Source organism: Gigantopelta aegis, chromosome 4, assembly GCF_016097555.1.
Source record: "Gigantopelta aegis isolate Gae_Host chromosome 4, Gae_host_genome, whole genome shotgun sequence".
NCBI lineage: Eukaryota > Metazoa > Mollusca > Gastropoda > Neomphalida > Peltospiridae > Gigantopelta > Gigantopelta aegis.
The window spans coordinates 105,146,880-105,164,751 of NC_054702.1; the positions used below are offsets into that span (position 1 = coordinate 105,146,880).

The 17,872-nt window shown below is 39.1% G+C and overlaps 1 protein-coding gene across 1 annotated transcript in view; it reads right to left on the reverse strand.

Moving 5' to 3' along the window:
* The window catches only part of LOC121371661 (B-cell lymphoma/leukemia 11A-like), a 78,766-nt gene that overhangs the window by 13,305 nt on the left and 47,589 nt on the right, over nt 1–17,872 (reverse strand). Inside the window, exon 2 of the mRNA XM_041497721.1 lies at nt 15,970–16,371. Coding sequence (XP_041353655.1) covers nt 15,970–16,371 — 402 coding nt within the window. The remainder of the gene's footprint in view (nt 1–15,969; nt 16,372–17,872) is intronic.

Below are 17,872 nucleotides of genomic sequence, written 5' to 3' on the forward strand. Positions count from 1 at the left end.
TCCCCCTGCTATATCTTTCGAGTAAATATTCAAAATTGCCCCTATAAATTCTGGCTATCTAGAGCTCGGCCCCGGGACTGACATGCTTGAAGCTTTAGTGACAAATGAGCATGTAAATACTATACCCGAACCCGAAACCACACAGAGAAACTATTGTCATAGATAGAGGAAATATTACTATAGACAGAGGAACTATTGCAATACAATGGACAACTATTGCAATTGAACCATATTGAACTGTCCTAATTTCTCAGTCCCACCAGTTGTGTCAGTGTCAACATGCAGTCTTATCACAACATAGCAGGGTACAGTGTACACCAGCACAAATGATTAACTTGGTACAATGTTGTGTGTTAGGAATTTGTCAGGCTTTAACATGAACCGAGAATAAACCATGAGTGACAGGCACCACCCTTGCTCTGAGCTAGAGTTCCCACAACCACACATCAAATAGCATTGGTTGTAAAGAAAGAAAAAAGAAATTGAGAGAGAGAGAGAGAGAGAGAGAGAGAGAGAGAGAGAGAGAGAGAGAGAGAGAGAGAGAGAGAGAGAGAGAGAGAGAGAGAGAGAGAGAGAGAGAGAGAGAGACACACACACACAGAGACAGGGACAGAGACAGAGAGAGAAAGAGAGACAGAGAGAAAAAAAACAAAAAACGGGAAAAAAAACAAAAAACGGGAAAAAACCCAAAAAATCCCAAGACAATGTTGTGAAGTCCTCTAGCGCTGGGCTGGAAATGAAGCACAAATTCTTAGGCAATCATGCAAGAAAGTGTCCAACTTTTGCCAAGTCTATTTAATTGGGGTCTGAAAACAGCAGGAACCTGATCACTTCCATCTGCCGGAGCCCGCCTGGCCTAATCACAGCACTGGCACATGAATACCACGGGAGGTCAAGTGAGGTCGAACTCATGATCTGACTGACAGCTGAGGCTAGGCGGCCAGTGAGCGGAGGTGATTATCGTGTTGTGTGTGTTGCGCCAGCACAGGCCAGTGGGGCTGTGTGTGGACAGATGCCAACAATTCCCCCCAAAACATTCTAGCCATATGGGAAAGTGTATACTAGCAAAGAACTCAAAACTGGGGCAAGCCTCTGGCTGGAGGCTTTATTTAGTGGTCAGGAAAAAAGCCAGTGTGTTGTCGGTATGTCTTAACAGATCTGTTTAATACACACCGGTGTGTGTGTATGGTGGGTGTATCATTTTTCCTATTTCAACATATTAAATATTAATGCAAGAAAGAAAAAAAATCAATAAATTCTGGAAACAATTTTTGCAAACATAGATGGGAGGAATGTCTGTTTAATTATACCTAACCATAGAATCACATCAGTTGCTAGTATGTATCAAACATTAAACTATGACACATGTTCTAGATTGTGAAAAGACATCCTTTCCCACACAAGCTATACTTTTCTTATTAGGGTTTTCTTATAGGTTAGATAATTCAAGCAAAATATTTAAGTAATGTGTAATTTATTCGCAAACAAGCTGAGAGTACTGCTAATGTACTGCCAATATATGTCCCCTACCAGGTCCAGCAAATTTTCATATCTCCTAAGTTCAAGGGCCATAACTCTATCCAAAATAAGCAAATCCCCATGAAACTTGAACTTGATCTTAACTCTACATGATAATCACAGGGCTCAAACTTAACGACAGCAATTGCTGTTGTTGAGATATAAATTGCTGTAGGTAGAGAAAATCACTGTAGGCACTTTTGTGCCTTCTGTAAAGCTCCTCAACAATGGAAAAATGTATACACCTGATGCACATTATTTGCCAATATTTAACATTCTTACATTTGAAATATGTCTACATACAGCAAAATAACCTTATAATCATGTTTATTTGCTACAAATGTCACTTTTTAAAAAATTGCCATAGGCAGTCTCAAAATTGCTGTTGGTGAGATGTTTCACCCAGAGCAATTCTTTTTAAACTTGCCGTGGGAGACAAATTCCTAAGTTCGAGCCCTGTAAACATATACAAAATTTCAGCACAATATATGGAGGCTTGTGAAAAAAGTCCTGAAAATGATATGTAGGACAGATAGACAGACAGATTGACGGATTGACAGACAGACAGATAGAGACATATCTTGAGACATTGTGAAAAATGTCCACACTACTATATATAAGAGACAGGCAGAGACAAAATAAAGTTCTTTCTGGTTAGACCAGTAAGGGACTTACAAAACAAGCTGTAACAGGTGAAAATATTTTAACACATGTGTATGTCTAAAACCTTTGGTGAGTACCTTTAAAGCCGCACACCCTAGATCACGTTTGTATCAAATGGAGTGAAAAAGCAGGTTTTATATCGATAAATACCATGGGAATCCCCATGTCCCAATTGCTTGAAATAATTTTGAAAGTTTGTATTCTGATGTCACCGGTAGATGTCGCTCGAAGCACAACAATGCCTACGTCACGACAAATTTCACAGACTTGGGGTGCATTCTTTTCACCTCTCCTGGACATGTTCCAACTGTTCTGTCCTGGTTGTATCCCCTCTCCAGATATCGTAGGACTTAGCAAAATTATTGGTTTTAAGGGTTTGTAACGTTTTGTATTAAAATACTTACTTGTCTGAACTTTATTGTTACTGAAAATGTTCACGAACTGTGAAGAAAAATCTCACGAATGAACAACAACAAATGATGTTGATCGCGCGAACCGTGCACGAGAAAACAAACCGAACCAAAATGATAACGGTCACGTGGTATACCAATGGAAATGGAAATATCCCGTCTAAAAATAGATTAGACCTTGTCTGCTCAAAGGTTTTTTCTCAAACGTGTGCCCGTTTTTCAGAAATACGAAAAATGCATTTTGTGGTATTACAAACACCAGGATTACCAAAAAACACTTCAGGTGAATGGAAATGTATATTCTAAATAATAAACGGTAAGTAAAGTGCAATTTTATTTGTGAAAAAAATGGGTTTAATAGTGAAAAACAACGCCGTAATGGTTAACAACTAGCCTTAACTAGGGTGTGTCCCTTTAACTTAAGAAATATTGTGTAGTCTTCCTACTTTGGCAGATTACTGTTAATTACACCATATGAACTGTCCTAGCAGCCCAACTATAGAGCCGTGAAAAAGCGTTTCCATATCCATTGAACACAATGTTTTGCTGGCGATAGGTCAGATTAATATTGTATTATACTAAGTGTAAAATCAATGTCTGACTTGTGAATCAATATGGCATTCATGTCCTTTGAAATCAATGCATGATGTAACAATGTGATTTTTGCTCCCACAATATCTGTCCACTCTAGTAATGGATTAAATCCCTTTGTTGCCGACTAACGCAGCATCAACATTGATCTGAGGAAGAATATGCACTCATGCATGCAGGGTGGATCTCCACAGAGAATGCACATATGCAAGACTTTACACCCAGTGGTAAAGGGATCGCCTAATGTGCGGTCAGTCTAGTATTGATCCCTGTCAGTGGGCCAATAGGGCTATTCAATGTTCCAACGAGTGCACCATAACTGGTATATCAAAGGTGGTGGTATGTGCTATCCAGTCTGTGGGATGGTGCATAGTAAAGCTCCCTTGATACTAATGGTAAAATGTGGTGGGTTTCCTCTCTAAGACTATGTCAAAATTACCAAGTTTTTGACATCAAATAGCCAATGATAAATAAATCAATGAGCACTAGTGGTGTCATTAAACAAAACAAACTTTTTTTTTACTTTAGCGTGGATCTATCTCTATAGAGAACACACATACGCAAGACTTGCCACCCATTAATGGTACTTGGCTGATGGTAGCATGGATCTATCTCCATAGAAAACACACATACACAAGACTTGCCACCCATTAACGGCACTGGGCCGATGGTAGCGTGGATCTATCTCCATAGAGAACACACATACGCAAGACTTGCCACCCATTAGCGGCACTTGGCCGATGGTAGCGTGGATCTATCTCCATAGAGAACACACATATGCAAGACTTGCCACCCATTAGCGGCACTTGGTCGATAGTAGAGTGGATCTATCTCCATAGAGAACACACATATGCAAGACTTGCCACCCATTAGCGGCACTTGGTCGATGGTAGAGTGGACCTATCTCCATAGAGAACACACATACGCAAGACTTGCCACCCATTAGCGGCACTTGGCCGATGGTAGAGTGGACCTATCTCCATAGAGAACACACATACGCAAGACTTGCCACCCATTAGCGGCACTTGGCCGATGGTAGAGTGGACCTATCTCCATAGAGAACACACATATGCAAGACTTGCCACCCATTAGCGGCACTTGGCCGATGGTAGAGTGGACCTATCTCCATAGAGAACACACATACGCAAGACTTTACACCTATTAGTGTCACATGGCTGCTGGTAGAGTGGACCTATCTCCATAGAGAACACACATACGCAAGACTTGCCACCCATTAGCGGCACTTGGTCGATGGTAGAGTGGATCTATCTCCATAGAGAACACACATACGCAAGACTTGCCACCCATTAGCGGCACTTGGCCGATGGTAGCGTGGACCTATCTCCATAGAGAACACACATACGCAAGACTTTACACCTATTAGTGTCACATGGCTGCTGGTAGAGTGGACCTATCTCCATAGAGAACACACATACGCAAGACTTGCCACCCATTAGCGGCACTTGGTCGATGGTAGAGTGGATCTATCTCCATAGAGAACACACATACGCAAGACTTGCCACCCATTAGCGGCACTTGGCCGATGGTAGAGTGGATCTACCTCCATAGAGAACACACATACGCAAGACTTGCCACCCATTAGCGGCACTTGGCCGATGGTAGAGTGGATCTATCTCCATAGAGAACACACATACGCAAGACTTGCCACCCATTAGCGGCACTTGGTCGATGGTAGAGTGGATCTATCTCCATAGAGAACACACATATGCAAGACTTGCCACCCATTAGCGGCACTTGGCCGATGGTAGCGTGGACCTATCTCCATAGAGAACACACATACGCAAGACTTTACACCTATTAGTGTCACATGGCTGCTGGTAGAGTGGACCTATCTCCATAGAGAACACACATACGCAAGACTTTACACCTATTAGTGTCACATGGCTGCTGGTAACAAAAGGCAGAAGCCATGACTATCAAATTAAAATGTCAGGAGAAGTTTATAGTTGAATGAGCACACAATCAATTATTCATGTGCAAACCCACACCATGATAAACTTGTATATATATGTATTGTATTTACAACTGGAAAATGTTTTCATATTACAGATATAATTATGATGATCAAATGTCAAACTTTCCAATGACAAAACCCCAACTTTTCAAAACTCACATAAAGGGAAAAAAACTACAAACCCCCAAACAAACAAACAAAACTCCCAACATTATGTACATCATCATGAAAGCCTATACTTTTCAATGTAACGGCTGATGTCACACAAATTGTGTTTTGACCATAATTTTTTTTGTGTTTTTTTTGGTTGGGTTGTTGTTGTTGTTGTTGTTGTTGTGTGTGTGTGTGTGTTTTTTTGGTGTTTTTTTTGGGGAGGGGGGGGATAAAATGTAAAAAACATAATACTCTTCTTTTCTTTCTTTTTTTTGGGGGGGGGGGGGGGAGACAATCAAATTTCCAAAATATATACATATCCACAGATCATAATGTCTTAGAGTAATACAACAAAATGATTGAGCAATGGCTCAATCATTTTGTTGTATTACTCTAAGACAGGTCAAAATAGCAAACATGTGAAAAAGATGATCCAGAGATTTGCAGATATCATTGTGCTTTTCAGACTTGTTCTTATGTCAAATTAATATGTTTATCTATATCTATATCTCTGTCTATCTGTCTGTCTGTCTGTCTGTCTGTCTGCATGCATGCATGCATGCATGCATGTATTTTTATATTTTGAATATCTCTGTTGTATGTATGTTGGGTTTTGACTTAAACATACATATATTCAATGACGCACTGGCACAGGGGATATTGAAATCCTTTATTGCCTTCACAAATTTCCTCATGCCGTTACCGAGACCTGAACCTGTGGCACCCAATCACCTGCAATTGTTGGGCCGGAACGCTACCAAAATAGACCAACTACGTTCCACAAAAATAGAACGATCATTAGTCGACCATATTCGTACTGGTCCAACAACCATGCTGTTCTAAGGCCCCATGGCAGGCATGCATGCATGCATGCATGTATGCATGTATGTATGTATTTTTAGGCACAACTTTGAATAAACCATATTTCAGAGCACTACATAACCTTGCAGTTATGGTGTAAAAATTGTGAAGACCATTTGTCTGCAAGACACTGTCATAATGCAGCATGGACATTATATCCTAGTGCAGCGAGAAAATGTCAAGCTCTTCATTGTATTGACAAAACTCTCCCTTCGTGCGTTCAGCTTAGCATTAATCTTGCTCAACCAGGAACTGCGCTTCACTGATCACGTAAGCCAACTTTAGACAAATGGTTTGATGGCGATGCCAAAGTACACTAATCATGTTTAAATTATTACCGCTGATCATTGTGTCTCAGTTTACAGGTAACTACTAACTACAGACACAATAGATGTTCACCATGCTGACACATTCACTGTTGTAACTATGATATCAAAATCTTTCATTTGATGACCAAAGTGGTATACAGGAGTCAAAACACATTGACTTAACATGTTTTAGTCACACAGTGGTTAAAACATCTGCTTTTAGGCTGGTAGGTACAGGGTTCACATCCCAGGACCGGCTCCACCCAGAGGGAGTCTTAACGGTGCTTGAATCACAGTAGGACATAAGTTCTAATGAATAAAAAAATAACTAAACAACTGCCAACTGTTTCTGCATCATGTTAATTCTGAGTAATGTGGTAAATGGTAAACTAATAGTAATTCGTGTGCATATTTTAAAGGTTCATTGTTTTCACCAGCTACTGGACGTCAAACATTTAGTAGTTTTAGAGAGGAAACCTGCTACATTTTTCAATTAGTAGCAAATAATCTTTTATATGCACCATCCCACAGACAGGATAGCACATACCATGACCTTTGTTATACCATTCATGGTGCACTAGCTGGAACAAGAAACAGCTCAATGAGCCCAATGATGGGGATTGATCCTAACTTCACTGCAAATGACAATTTAGAAAGATCCAGTATCCAGTATTTTCTTCTTCGTTCAGTAGATGGGATTACCTGTAGAGGATACCACCAAGTATATTTTAGGCTGCATCCAGACTATTGATAATTAGATACTTTGTACCAGTTATTAAAGATATCTTTACCCAAGTTAATCTTCATTAATGCAACTTCCCTAAAAACATATCTTATTTTGTCCACATTTAAAATTAAATATATCTAAAACAAGCCTGTAACAGTTTTACATTTTCTGATAAATTGGGCTCCAAGATTTCAAATGACTTTTTAAAGTACTAGCCCTTTCTGCGACAATTTCACAGAGTAATTTTCTACAATAACAAATAAAGACCACAGTCAGATGTCAGTGGTCAGCAAACATCTGTAATGAAAATGACCACTCCTTCACAATCAGCTGGACAATGGTCAAACAAACGGTCAAACAGCCTTAAACATCTCTAAACACCATTGGACTTGGTGAAAACCTCCTTCTACGGCCTGTTCAAACAGAATTAAGCGGATGAAAAGTGAAACACCATAATTTAATCCCGCCGCATTAGTGAGCCCAACGCCAGCACTTGACCAAGAGTCCACAATGGTTGTGAAAGAATCTCTCTTCTCTACAAGTAAGACTCAATTGATTCCGAAACCTGATGGCAGCTAACGCAAACAACTGTGTGCCCTACTGGTCAATACTTAATCTAAATGGCTTGACTGCAGTGGTCAATTGGTAAATGCAGTTGACCTCAGTGGTCAAAGGGGAGGCCTAGAGACAAAAGGGGTTGTCCAGAGAACTGGACACTTCTGCCCAAAGGTTTCTGTCCAATCGGTGGAAGCACTGTGGTCATTTTGTAAAACTAGATAATTGTTGACACTGGTCAGGCTAATTTGTCCTAATTATGGTCAGGGTCAGTCTTCCTACATGAACACTAATCTTCTATATGATAAACACATGAGCAGAAGGAGAATTAGCAACCACCTGTCTATTATAGCCATGCATAAATCCATCCATCCATCCATCCATCCATCCATCCATCTATCCTTGCATACAGCACATGTGAATGTATGGACGATATCAGGAACATACAATAAAATGACTTCTTTTTTAAAATAAAAATGTATAAATTGTTTATTTTTGTTTTGTTTGGGGTTTTTTTCAAAATACTGGTTATGGTCATTTATAAGTCTGTGACATTCATCTTGTAAAGCTTTTGCAAAAAGGTAAAAACTTGAATTTGCAAAAATCACAAAGAAAATTTGCCTCAATCTCAAATGAAAAATCACCACCAGGTAACATTGATATTGCATATATATCTGACTGCTTACACTGATGTTACGTTACAAGCTAGTGAGTGCTCGTGGGAGACGCCGATGTTTGTTATATATTGTGTTAATATACAGACTGCATAATGTGAAAATCAACTTTCACACACTGACACACGTGAAATATGATTTTTGAATAGATAAGTAACATGTGCTACATGATGTTACACACATCTGTGTATTAGCCAACTTCAATTATTTCTTGTGGACTCTCAGGCTTCCTGCCAGAAGGTACAGAGAGTGAAGTTACATACCCTAACCGGCCTCGGTGGCGTCGTGGCAGGCCATCGGTCTACAGGCTGGTAGATACTGGGTTCGGATCCCAGTCGAGGCATGGGATTTTTAATCGAGATACCGATTCCAAACCCTGAGTGAGTGCTCCGCAAGGCTCAATGGGTAGGTGTAAACCACTTGCACCGACCAGTGATCCATAACTGGTTACACAAAGGCCATGGTTTGTGCTATCCTGCCTGTGGGAAGCGCAAATAAAAGATCCCTTGCTGCCTGTCGTAAAAAAGAGTAGCCTATGTGGCGACAGCAGGTTTCCTCTAAAAACAGTGTCAGAATGACCATATGTTTGACGTCCAATAGCCGATGATAAGATTAAAAATCAATGTGCTCTAGCGGCGTCGTTAAATAAAACAAACTTTACTTTTTACTTTTTACATACCCTAAAATCTTGGAAATTAATGGATATATTTTTATAATTTGTGAATAGATGATAGTAAAAGAACTGCTGTTTAAACATGTCAAAGTACATTAAATGCAGTGTCCAATTTCAAAACATTTCAAAACCATAAACCACCTAGTACGGGTACTTATGGTGTGTTTTGTTTTTATTACATACCCTCAAATTATTTTCTGGCAAGAAGCCTGGCACTGTACTTTCAGAATGTGAAATCTGACTTGGATTCAAGCCACTCCATTTGGAAATAGCAGTTCAGTCAAGAATTCAAAATAAGGCGAGTATAACATTTTAAAAACAAGCATCTTAGCAAGGCATGAAACATGATAAAAGGTGAGTGCTTAAACACTTACCACTTGTCATGTGAGGCAAACATAAGCAACTGCTCTAATTTCATGGAAAAGAAGAAAGGAAGGAATGTTTTATTTAACGTCACACTCAACACATTTTAATTCCAGTTATATGACATTGTTAAGGACCGCACAGATGAGAGAGGAAACCCACTACCACCACACAATGGGCTATGCTTTTCAATTAACAGAAAAGGATTTTTTGTATACAGCATCACACAGACAGGATAGTACATACCACAACCTTGGTTACACCAGTCAGACTTGCTGCCAGAAAATAATTTGATGGTACATAATAAAAACAGGGGATTTGAATGTTTTGAAATTGAACACTACATTTCATGCACTCTGACAAATTTCAAATAGTAGTTCTCTATTATCTGTCTAAAAATTATAAATTAATTTCCAAGATTTTAGGGTAGGTAATTTTACCCTCTGTACCCTCTGGCAGAAACACTGCCAGTTGTGTAACAGTGGCTTGAACAAGAAATAGCCCAATGAGCCCACCGACAGGAATCGATCCTAGACTGACGCCGCATCAGGAGAGTGCTTCACCACTGGGCTATGTCCATCTCCCCCCTCCCCCCCCACCTCTCATGGAGAGTCCTGTGATTGGTTCAGAAATGTTCACATGTAAGGGAGCTAGAACCACTACCTGTAGAATAAAAAAAATTAAAGAGCTGGAACAAACATATTAGAAGCAATATCAGGGAAGTAAAATATGGCCCCCTGTTATTTGTTTTAAGTAGGCCAAAGGAAATATGTCCTGGTAAGAAAAACTATGATCTGTTGAAATTAGAACAGATGGGAGCAGGAAGTGTTTGGAATTGTGTGTGAAGAAATAGGTCCTCTCAGGTATATTTTGGAGCATTATGGAATTAAAATAAAACAGAATCCCGAGCTAATTAGCAGTCGAAGTAATTGTGCATGCATTTGTCTCTTGAAAAATAACCTACATTTTGGTGTGGTACATAGCAGGAGAAGTTCCATTTTATGTGCTAGGTCTATAAACTGAATCACTTTTTGTTTTTTGGAAGGCTGCTATTTCGAACACTGAATATGGAGAATATTGTCAGAAAATCAGTAGTCGAATTCAGTGTCAGTTAGCCAGACAAAACATAACAAAATTAAGGCCCTTTAAAGAGATGTATTTTCTTGACTGGCTTTTTGGTGATTTAATAAAGATTTGCAAAATTTAAATTCAGTTCACATTTGGTGAGAAACCACTAAGATGCACTACTGGTGCCCTGCTTCAGAACCAAACCTCATCATTATAAAATAATAACTAACACTTTATTTCTGCACATAACTATTAAAAACAAGAAGTTTGCTTTGTTTAACACCACTAGAACACATTGATTATTAATCATCGGCTATTGGATGGCAAACATTTGGTGATTGTGACATATAGTCATAGAGAGGAAACCCATTACATGTTTCCATTAGTAGCAAGGCTGCACATGACTGATTCCAAACGAAGCTATGATATAAATGCAAAACGTCCAAAAACAAGAGCTATTCTTGGTCATGGTTATATGGTTCCAAGTCCATCTGTAAGAGGTCTCCCACTTCATAGCATACACTAATAACCTTCCTACAGCTTTCACAAACAAAGGGTCATCCTAACACACTCAATGATGTGCATATTTCAATCAAGGAAAGTATTTTACAGAAATATTTCTCAAATTATTTTTAGATTAAAGTACTGTTAACCAGTGTTTTATAGAAACACCAAGTATGAGAAAACACAATTAAATCAAAGAAGTATTTGTTTAACAACATACCAGGGTGTCTAACATATGGTTATTACAGACCTTGGTTGAAAGAGAGGAAACCTGCAGCCACCACACAGGCTACTCCTAGCAAGAGATCTTTTAAATACACTTTCCCACATACAACTTGTCTAAGACAGTAAGTACCATAGCCTTTGATATACCAGTTGTGGGACATTTATTGGAATGGGAGAAAAAAAACCCAACTCCATCGCACCTCAGTGAAGTGTTCTACCACTGAGCTACTTCCCGCCCAGAGAACATAATATGTTGGAATGTTGTTGTATGTCATTAAGGACGAAAAAAAGGAAAACATCATGGCCCTACTGACCCAAAATTAAAACGTAGGAATGGGTAACTCTTAAAGAGAATACCTGCTCTTAGTTAGTAGCAAGCAGGGAAAACCGTCAAGAGATTTTCTCATTTCAAAGAGAGATATTTTGGGAAGACAGTAATTCTGCGTTTTCTCTGTGAGATGGATGTTGTGGCTAGTCCACGGCCTGGCCTAGTTCCAAATGATGAGGTTAGCAATGCGAACTACTTGGTCAGGTGATCGCTGGCCCAACCAACCAGACCAGAGGATCCTGCTTCCAACAAACCAGGGGCATTCGTTTTTTTGACACCCTTTACCATTTTGCATCACTGCAGCTGTTGGCAGTTACTTGCTCCTGGAAACGTATCTGCCATCAGTGGGGAGGAACGGATTACAGCATGGTAGCGGGCGGGCGAAGCCAAACACATTATTATTAAGAGGAAGTACAGGACCTCATCAACATATTTTCAAATATAGAAATACAATTAACTGTGTGTATTACCAGACCTAGTAATACACTTTTAAAATAAGATGTACAGACCTGATAAACACAGCTTCCGATAGAAACAATATATTTTCAAATAAAAGTATTGTACCAATGATCAACAACACATTTTCAAAACAAAAACAGTTTGTTTTGTTTAACAACACCACTAGAGCACATTGATTTATTAATCATTGGCTATTGGATGTCAAACATTTGTTAATTTTGACATATAGTTTTAGAGTGCAAACCCGCTACATTTTTCCATTAGTAGCAAGGGATCTTTTATATGGACCATCCCATAGACAGGATAGCACATATCACAGACTTTGATACATCAGTCATGGCACACTGGCTGAAATGAGAAACAGCCCAATGGGCCCACTGATGGGGATCGATCCTAGACTGATCACACACCAAGTGAGTGCTTTACCACAGGGCTACCTCGGAGAATGTTAACCTCAGGTATGTGCTCCAGCTGTTTGCTAATGAGACAGACAGACAGAAAGACAGTGGGTTGCAGACACAGACATAAAAACATGTAACAACTTGCTCCATAAATCAAGTAAGGTGTAAAATAAACCTTCCAGGTTCGAATGTTCTAGATCGCTAGCTGTGGGCAATTTTACCTGAAAACATTTTTTTTGTCAGGTAAGTAAAGAATAATAAAACTGGAACAGATTTACCCACCATGGCCCATGTGCCCTGCAGCAATCAATACGGTGATAACAACTACCAATAAAGATCAACCGTTAATCAAAGAGCGGAAAATAGCTCTGTGATAAAACTGGTGCCCGAGGTACAATAGGTCATAAGATCAATCAGCTTCTAAGACAGCCTGGCCAATTTGCTGCTTCATCCAAATTTTAAATACTCAATAGGCAATGGTATGTACTATCCTGCCCATGAAAGAGTAAACATAAACACCCCTTGTTGCTAACCAAAGTAGTAGCATCAATTTGCTTTACTTGCATCCAAAGTAGGAATTACTACAATATGTTAATCCTACAGTAGTTACTAATTAAACAATCTACTGGGGTAAGGTGGGGGGGGGGGGGGGGGGGGGGGGGGGGGGGGGGGGGGGGGGGACAATAGACAGCTACCACTTTCATTTCATTAAAAGAAACTATGAGGAAAATCACGTAAGTCACTGAGAAGAAGACTGACATTTATAATCATGTAGTTTAGTCTACTTACATAGTTTAGAATGTGATGCAAAATGTAGTAGGCAGTGTATCATGCTGTGAAGATCAAATGTAGTATGAAGGATAGTGTTTGGTAAACTGTGTAGTATGTAATTTGTTATGTAGAGAAGAGTGTACTATGTAGTTTTTATGTGGTGAAAAGTGTAGTACTAGTATGTAGTTTAATATGTGGCTAAGACTGTGTATAATACATAGATGATTAAATAGTAAAGAATGTAGTACATAGAAAAAGTGTTTTGGGAAGAGTGAAGTGTAAAGTTTATTTTGTTGTGAAGAGTTTAATATACAGTTTATTATGTAGTATGTAGTTTATTGTATACTGAAGAGTGTCGTATGTAGCTTATTATATAGTGAAGAGTGTAGTGTGGAGTTTAATTCTTATGTGGTGAAAGGTGTAATATAAGATTTATTATGTGATGAAGAATGTAGTATGTTATTTAAGTGTACCATGAATAGTGTAGCATGTACGTTTGAGGGTTTAGTGTTCTCTGGGGATGCTCATGTTTTTCTGGTGCTGGTCAGAAGGACAGACATTCAGCGGTGTCTGTGCCTGCCTGGCAGCCATGTAAGGTTACATGAGGCGGTGGATGGACATCAAAGCAAGGAGGCCATGCCATCTGCCACACAGCTGTGATTGTTCAACAAAGATGGACTTTAGCCATTTTTTTGCACTTGCCAAACAAAGTAACCCAATCGTGATCCCCTGCCAGTACAAGTCAGTCACTGGAGAAAGTTGGCTTGTTGGTGTTTGGCTGACTGGGGTGTCTGCCAAGCTGAGACCAAGCTTCCAACGGGCCAGTCCTCGGAGCAATATTACTGGCTTACCATAGCAAACATATACTGCTGTAATCATTCATTATGAAAGACAACGATGAATGGCTATGAGAAACTTTGACACGTTTGAGCAATATTTAGCAGACGGATGTTTGGCCATGTCCGTGCATACCTGTGTGTTTAGCATTGTCAGAGGAATTTGCTTAATCACAAGTATTACATAACAGGCCACTGCACAATGCAGTTTTGTATGCAAATACAAAGGCTATTTCCATATAACATTCATGTAAGATGGGTTTTTTTGGTGATTTAAAATTCAGCAAAATATCATTTACAAATTCTTATATTCCAGGTCTGTGCAGGATTCAAAGAGCTGTCTATTAAACTATCAAAATCCAGAACTGCTAGAATTCTTACTGATATAGCTTACATGACCAGATCCAGGCTGGTTGGTAGTGATTGAATTTAACATCCATTTAACACATCAACTGCAACTCTTGGTTCATCCAGAGCTGCATTAGAATTGTCTTATAGCTTACATTGGCAAATCCAGGATGAGAGTCAGACAACATCTGTCTAATAATTATATTAAATACAACAATGGTCCAGAGAAGAAACATTGTGTCACCATGTACAACTCTACCTCAAGTTGGTGCTCTAACCATGAACAGACAGATCTAAAGTACAGTGAAACCCCTCTAAACCGGACACCCTTGGGACGAAGACAAATGTCTGGTTTTAAGAGGGATCTGATTTAGAGACGTTAACTTCTATCTTGGTTTTTAAAAGGGACTCTGTAAAACATCCGGTTTTGATGGGAATTCCGGTTTATTGAGGGTCCGGTCTTGAGAGGTTTCACTGTACTAACATATAAAACCTTTAACGCTTAATTTATTCTTTATATATGCTGAAAATTGAAAAACCTATCAAACAATAAAGAAATGTCTTTGTGGTAAGCAACTCATCTATATGATGAGTAAAAACTCGATTCTACTGCCTCCATTAGTTTATCTGATAGTAAAGTTTGTTTTATTTAACGACGCCGCTAGAGCACATTGATTTTTTATCTTATCATCGGCTATTGGACGTCAAACATATGGTCATTCTGACACTGTTTTTAGAGGAAACCCGCTGTCGCCACATAGGCTACTCTTTTTACGACAGGCAGCAAGGGATCTTTTATTTGCGCTTCCCACAGGCAGGATAGCACAAACCATGGCCTTTGTTGAACCAGTTATGGATCACTGGTCGGTGCAAGTGGTTTACACCTACCCATTGAGCCTTGCGGAGCACTCACTCAGGGTTTGGAGTCGGTATCTGGATTAAAAATCGCATGCCTCGACTGGGATCCGAACCCAGTACCTACCAGCCTGTAGACCGATGGCGTGCCACGACGCCACCGAGGCCGGTTTTATCTGATAGAGACAACCTGATATGATGTCCTTGGCAGTTGACCTTTTGTCATCAGGAGTCATTCTGAATGCTTATTGCTGAATGAAAGGTGATAATCTTCGCTTAGCTCAGATCTACTAAGGGCTGGTCCACAACTGATCAGATGGGGGAGAGATGGGGTATGGGTGGTAGAGACAAATGTTTTTGCATAAACTTTCAACCCACAAAATAAAATTTAAAATGGAGAAAAAACATGCAACAGATCCACTAGGCTCATGATCAATTCTGAGACAGTCATGACAAATAAAGTCTTGATTTTTGTAAATAATTTTAGTTTACATGGTTTGACGTAAGAAGAAAAGTAGAAAAGTAAAAGTGTTTTGGAAATGACATTTTTTTTTTTTTTTTTATCTGCAATTTAGAAAACAATGGGCTCAGAAATAAATAACTTGTAGTACAAATACTATAGAAAGAAACCGGTGCTTCCTGTGGGAAGGACTATAGACAGGTGATAACAAGATGAATGTAAGACACCAAAGCTAGTGATTACCTGACAGTGTGGTGTTCGACTCTGCATCCACCACTTGTTTCTGCTGCAGGGGCAGCCTCTCCTTCACCTCCTCCTTGTCGGGAGGTTTCTCCTCTGGCTGCTGTGTGCATGGCTCCTCCACCTCCACCTGGGAGTCGCTCGACGGCCGGGGCGAGTGGTGTGTCTCGAGCGACTCCTTGCGTGTGATTGGTGCAGAGATGCTCGGTTGCTTGGAGCCAATGCATGACAGTGCCGTCTCGTCAGGACTGATGTTGTCGTCATCACTGAAGTCGACACCATCAGTGATGTCACAGTTCTCTTTGTTACACCGGTGAACCTTGTGCCGAATGAACTTGACGATGTCCTGGAGTGGAAAGTTGGCCTGGCACTCCCCACACACCAACAGATCATTCTCTTGGTCCACTGCAAAGTGAGAACAAAACTAAACATTAAGTCCACTGTAACAAAAATATATTCAGCACTAGTTCATTATATAAAATACCTAATTAAAAACTATGCTTAAATTGAAGGAAAAGAAGGAAGGAATGTTTTATTTAATGACACACTCCACACATTTTCATTACAGTTATATGACGTCAGGCATATGGTTAAGGACCACACAGACAATAAGAGAGGAAACCCACTACCTCCATGCAATGGGCTACTCTTATATAATGCAGTATCCCAGATGGGATAGTACATACCACAGCCTTTGTTACACCAGTTGCGGAGCATTGGCTGGAACAAAAAATGGTCAAATGAAGCCCAAAACAGTGATCAATCCTAGTGTGACCATGCATCAGGTGAGTGCTATGTGCTGCCCCCTACAGTTGGCTTCAGTTCACAGTATATTCACCTAGTCCATTTAAAGGGGAAACCCAGTGGGTCTCTCCCAGGCGGGGATTAATTATCGGACCATTACACATCAAGCAAGCACTCTATCCTTGAGCTATATTCTAACATTCTGATGTTCCTTGTTTAAAATTCACACTTTTAAATACTGTCTATATGTTCTAATTCCAAATCTGATACTAGTATTTAGTGATGGTTAAAATATTTTTTAAATAAAACTTTTACAAACTCATGTTTTTATTTCTTTAATGTTTGTTTTAAATATAGCTTTATAGTCAATAATTTTAGTAAATAAATTATAATTTTTTTTTTAAACCAACCATAAATTGTGGATATAATAATCTCATCCCACAAAAAAGGAAACTAGAATAAAATGTAGGTAAGTTTAAAGGAAAATAATAGCAATCTTTTTAAAAATATAACAGCTGGACAGTAAGAAGCCAACAGTTTGTGATGAAATTCACATAAATTTGTAAATAAATCTTCATTAAGAAAAACCCCCACCCATCCAAATGAATCTCACTACATTATTCACTATTGTGTAGATAATAAAATTAACTATTTTGTTTTATATTTTATATTGAAACAAAAACTCAAACTACAGAATCCTAAAATACTATCTCTACTGTCTCAAGCAAATGACTTATCTGTACGTACACACCTTCTGTGATGTTTATCTTTACGTTTCCACTTAGTACAAATCAACAACACGTTAGGAACCTTGTTACTGTAAAGGTTCATAATTCATTAACATGCTAACGGAAAATGTTTGTTTTTAAAAATCAAATTGAAGATTTTTGAAGACATTTAACACAAAAACACAAGGATTTGTTTAGTGTGTATTACTATTAGTCAATATTTTTAATTATTTATTTTTCAAAAAAGAGAGAGAGAGAAAAAGAGCATATATTATTATTGTCAAAACCAGATTCAAGGCAATTCCCTGGCATATACAGTATACACAGTATGCCAGATTAAACAGATTTCACCCAAGTTATTTTCACTAAATGGGACTCTGTGATGAGGCTGGTTTACACAGAATTCCTGATTACACAGGTGCTGGTATGAACAG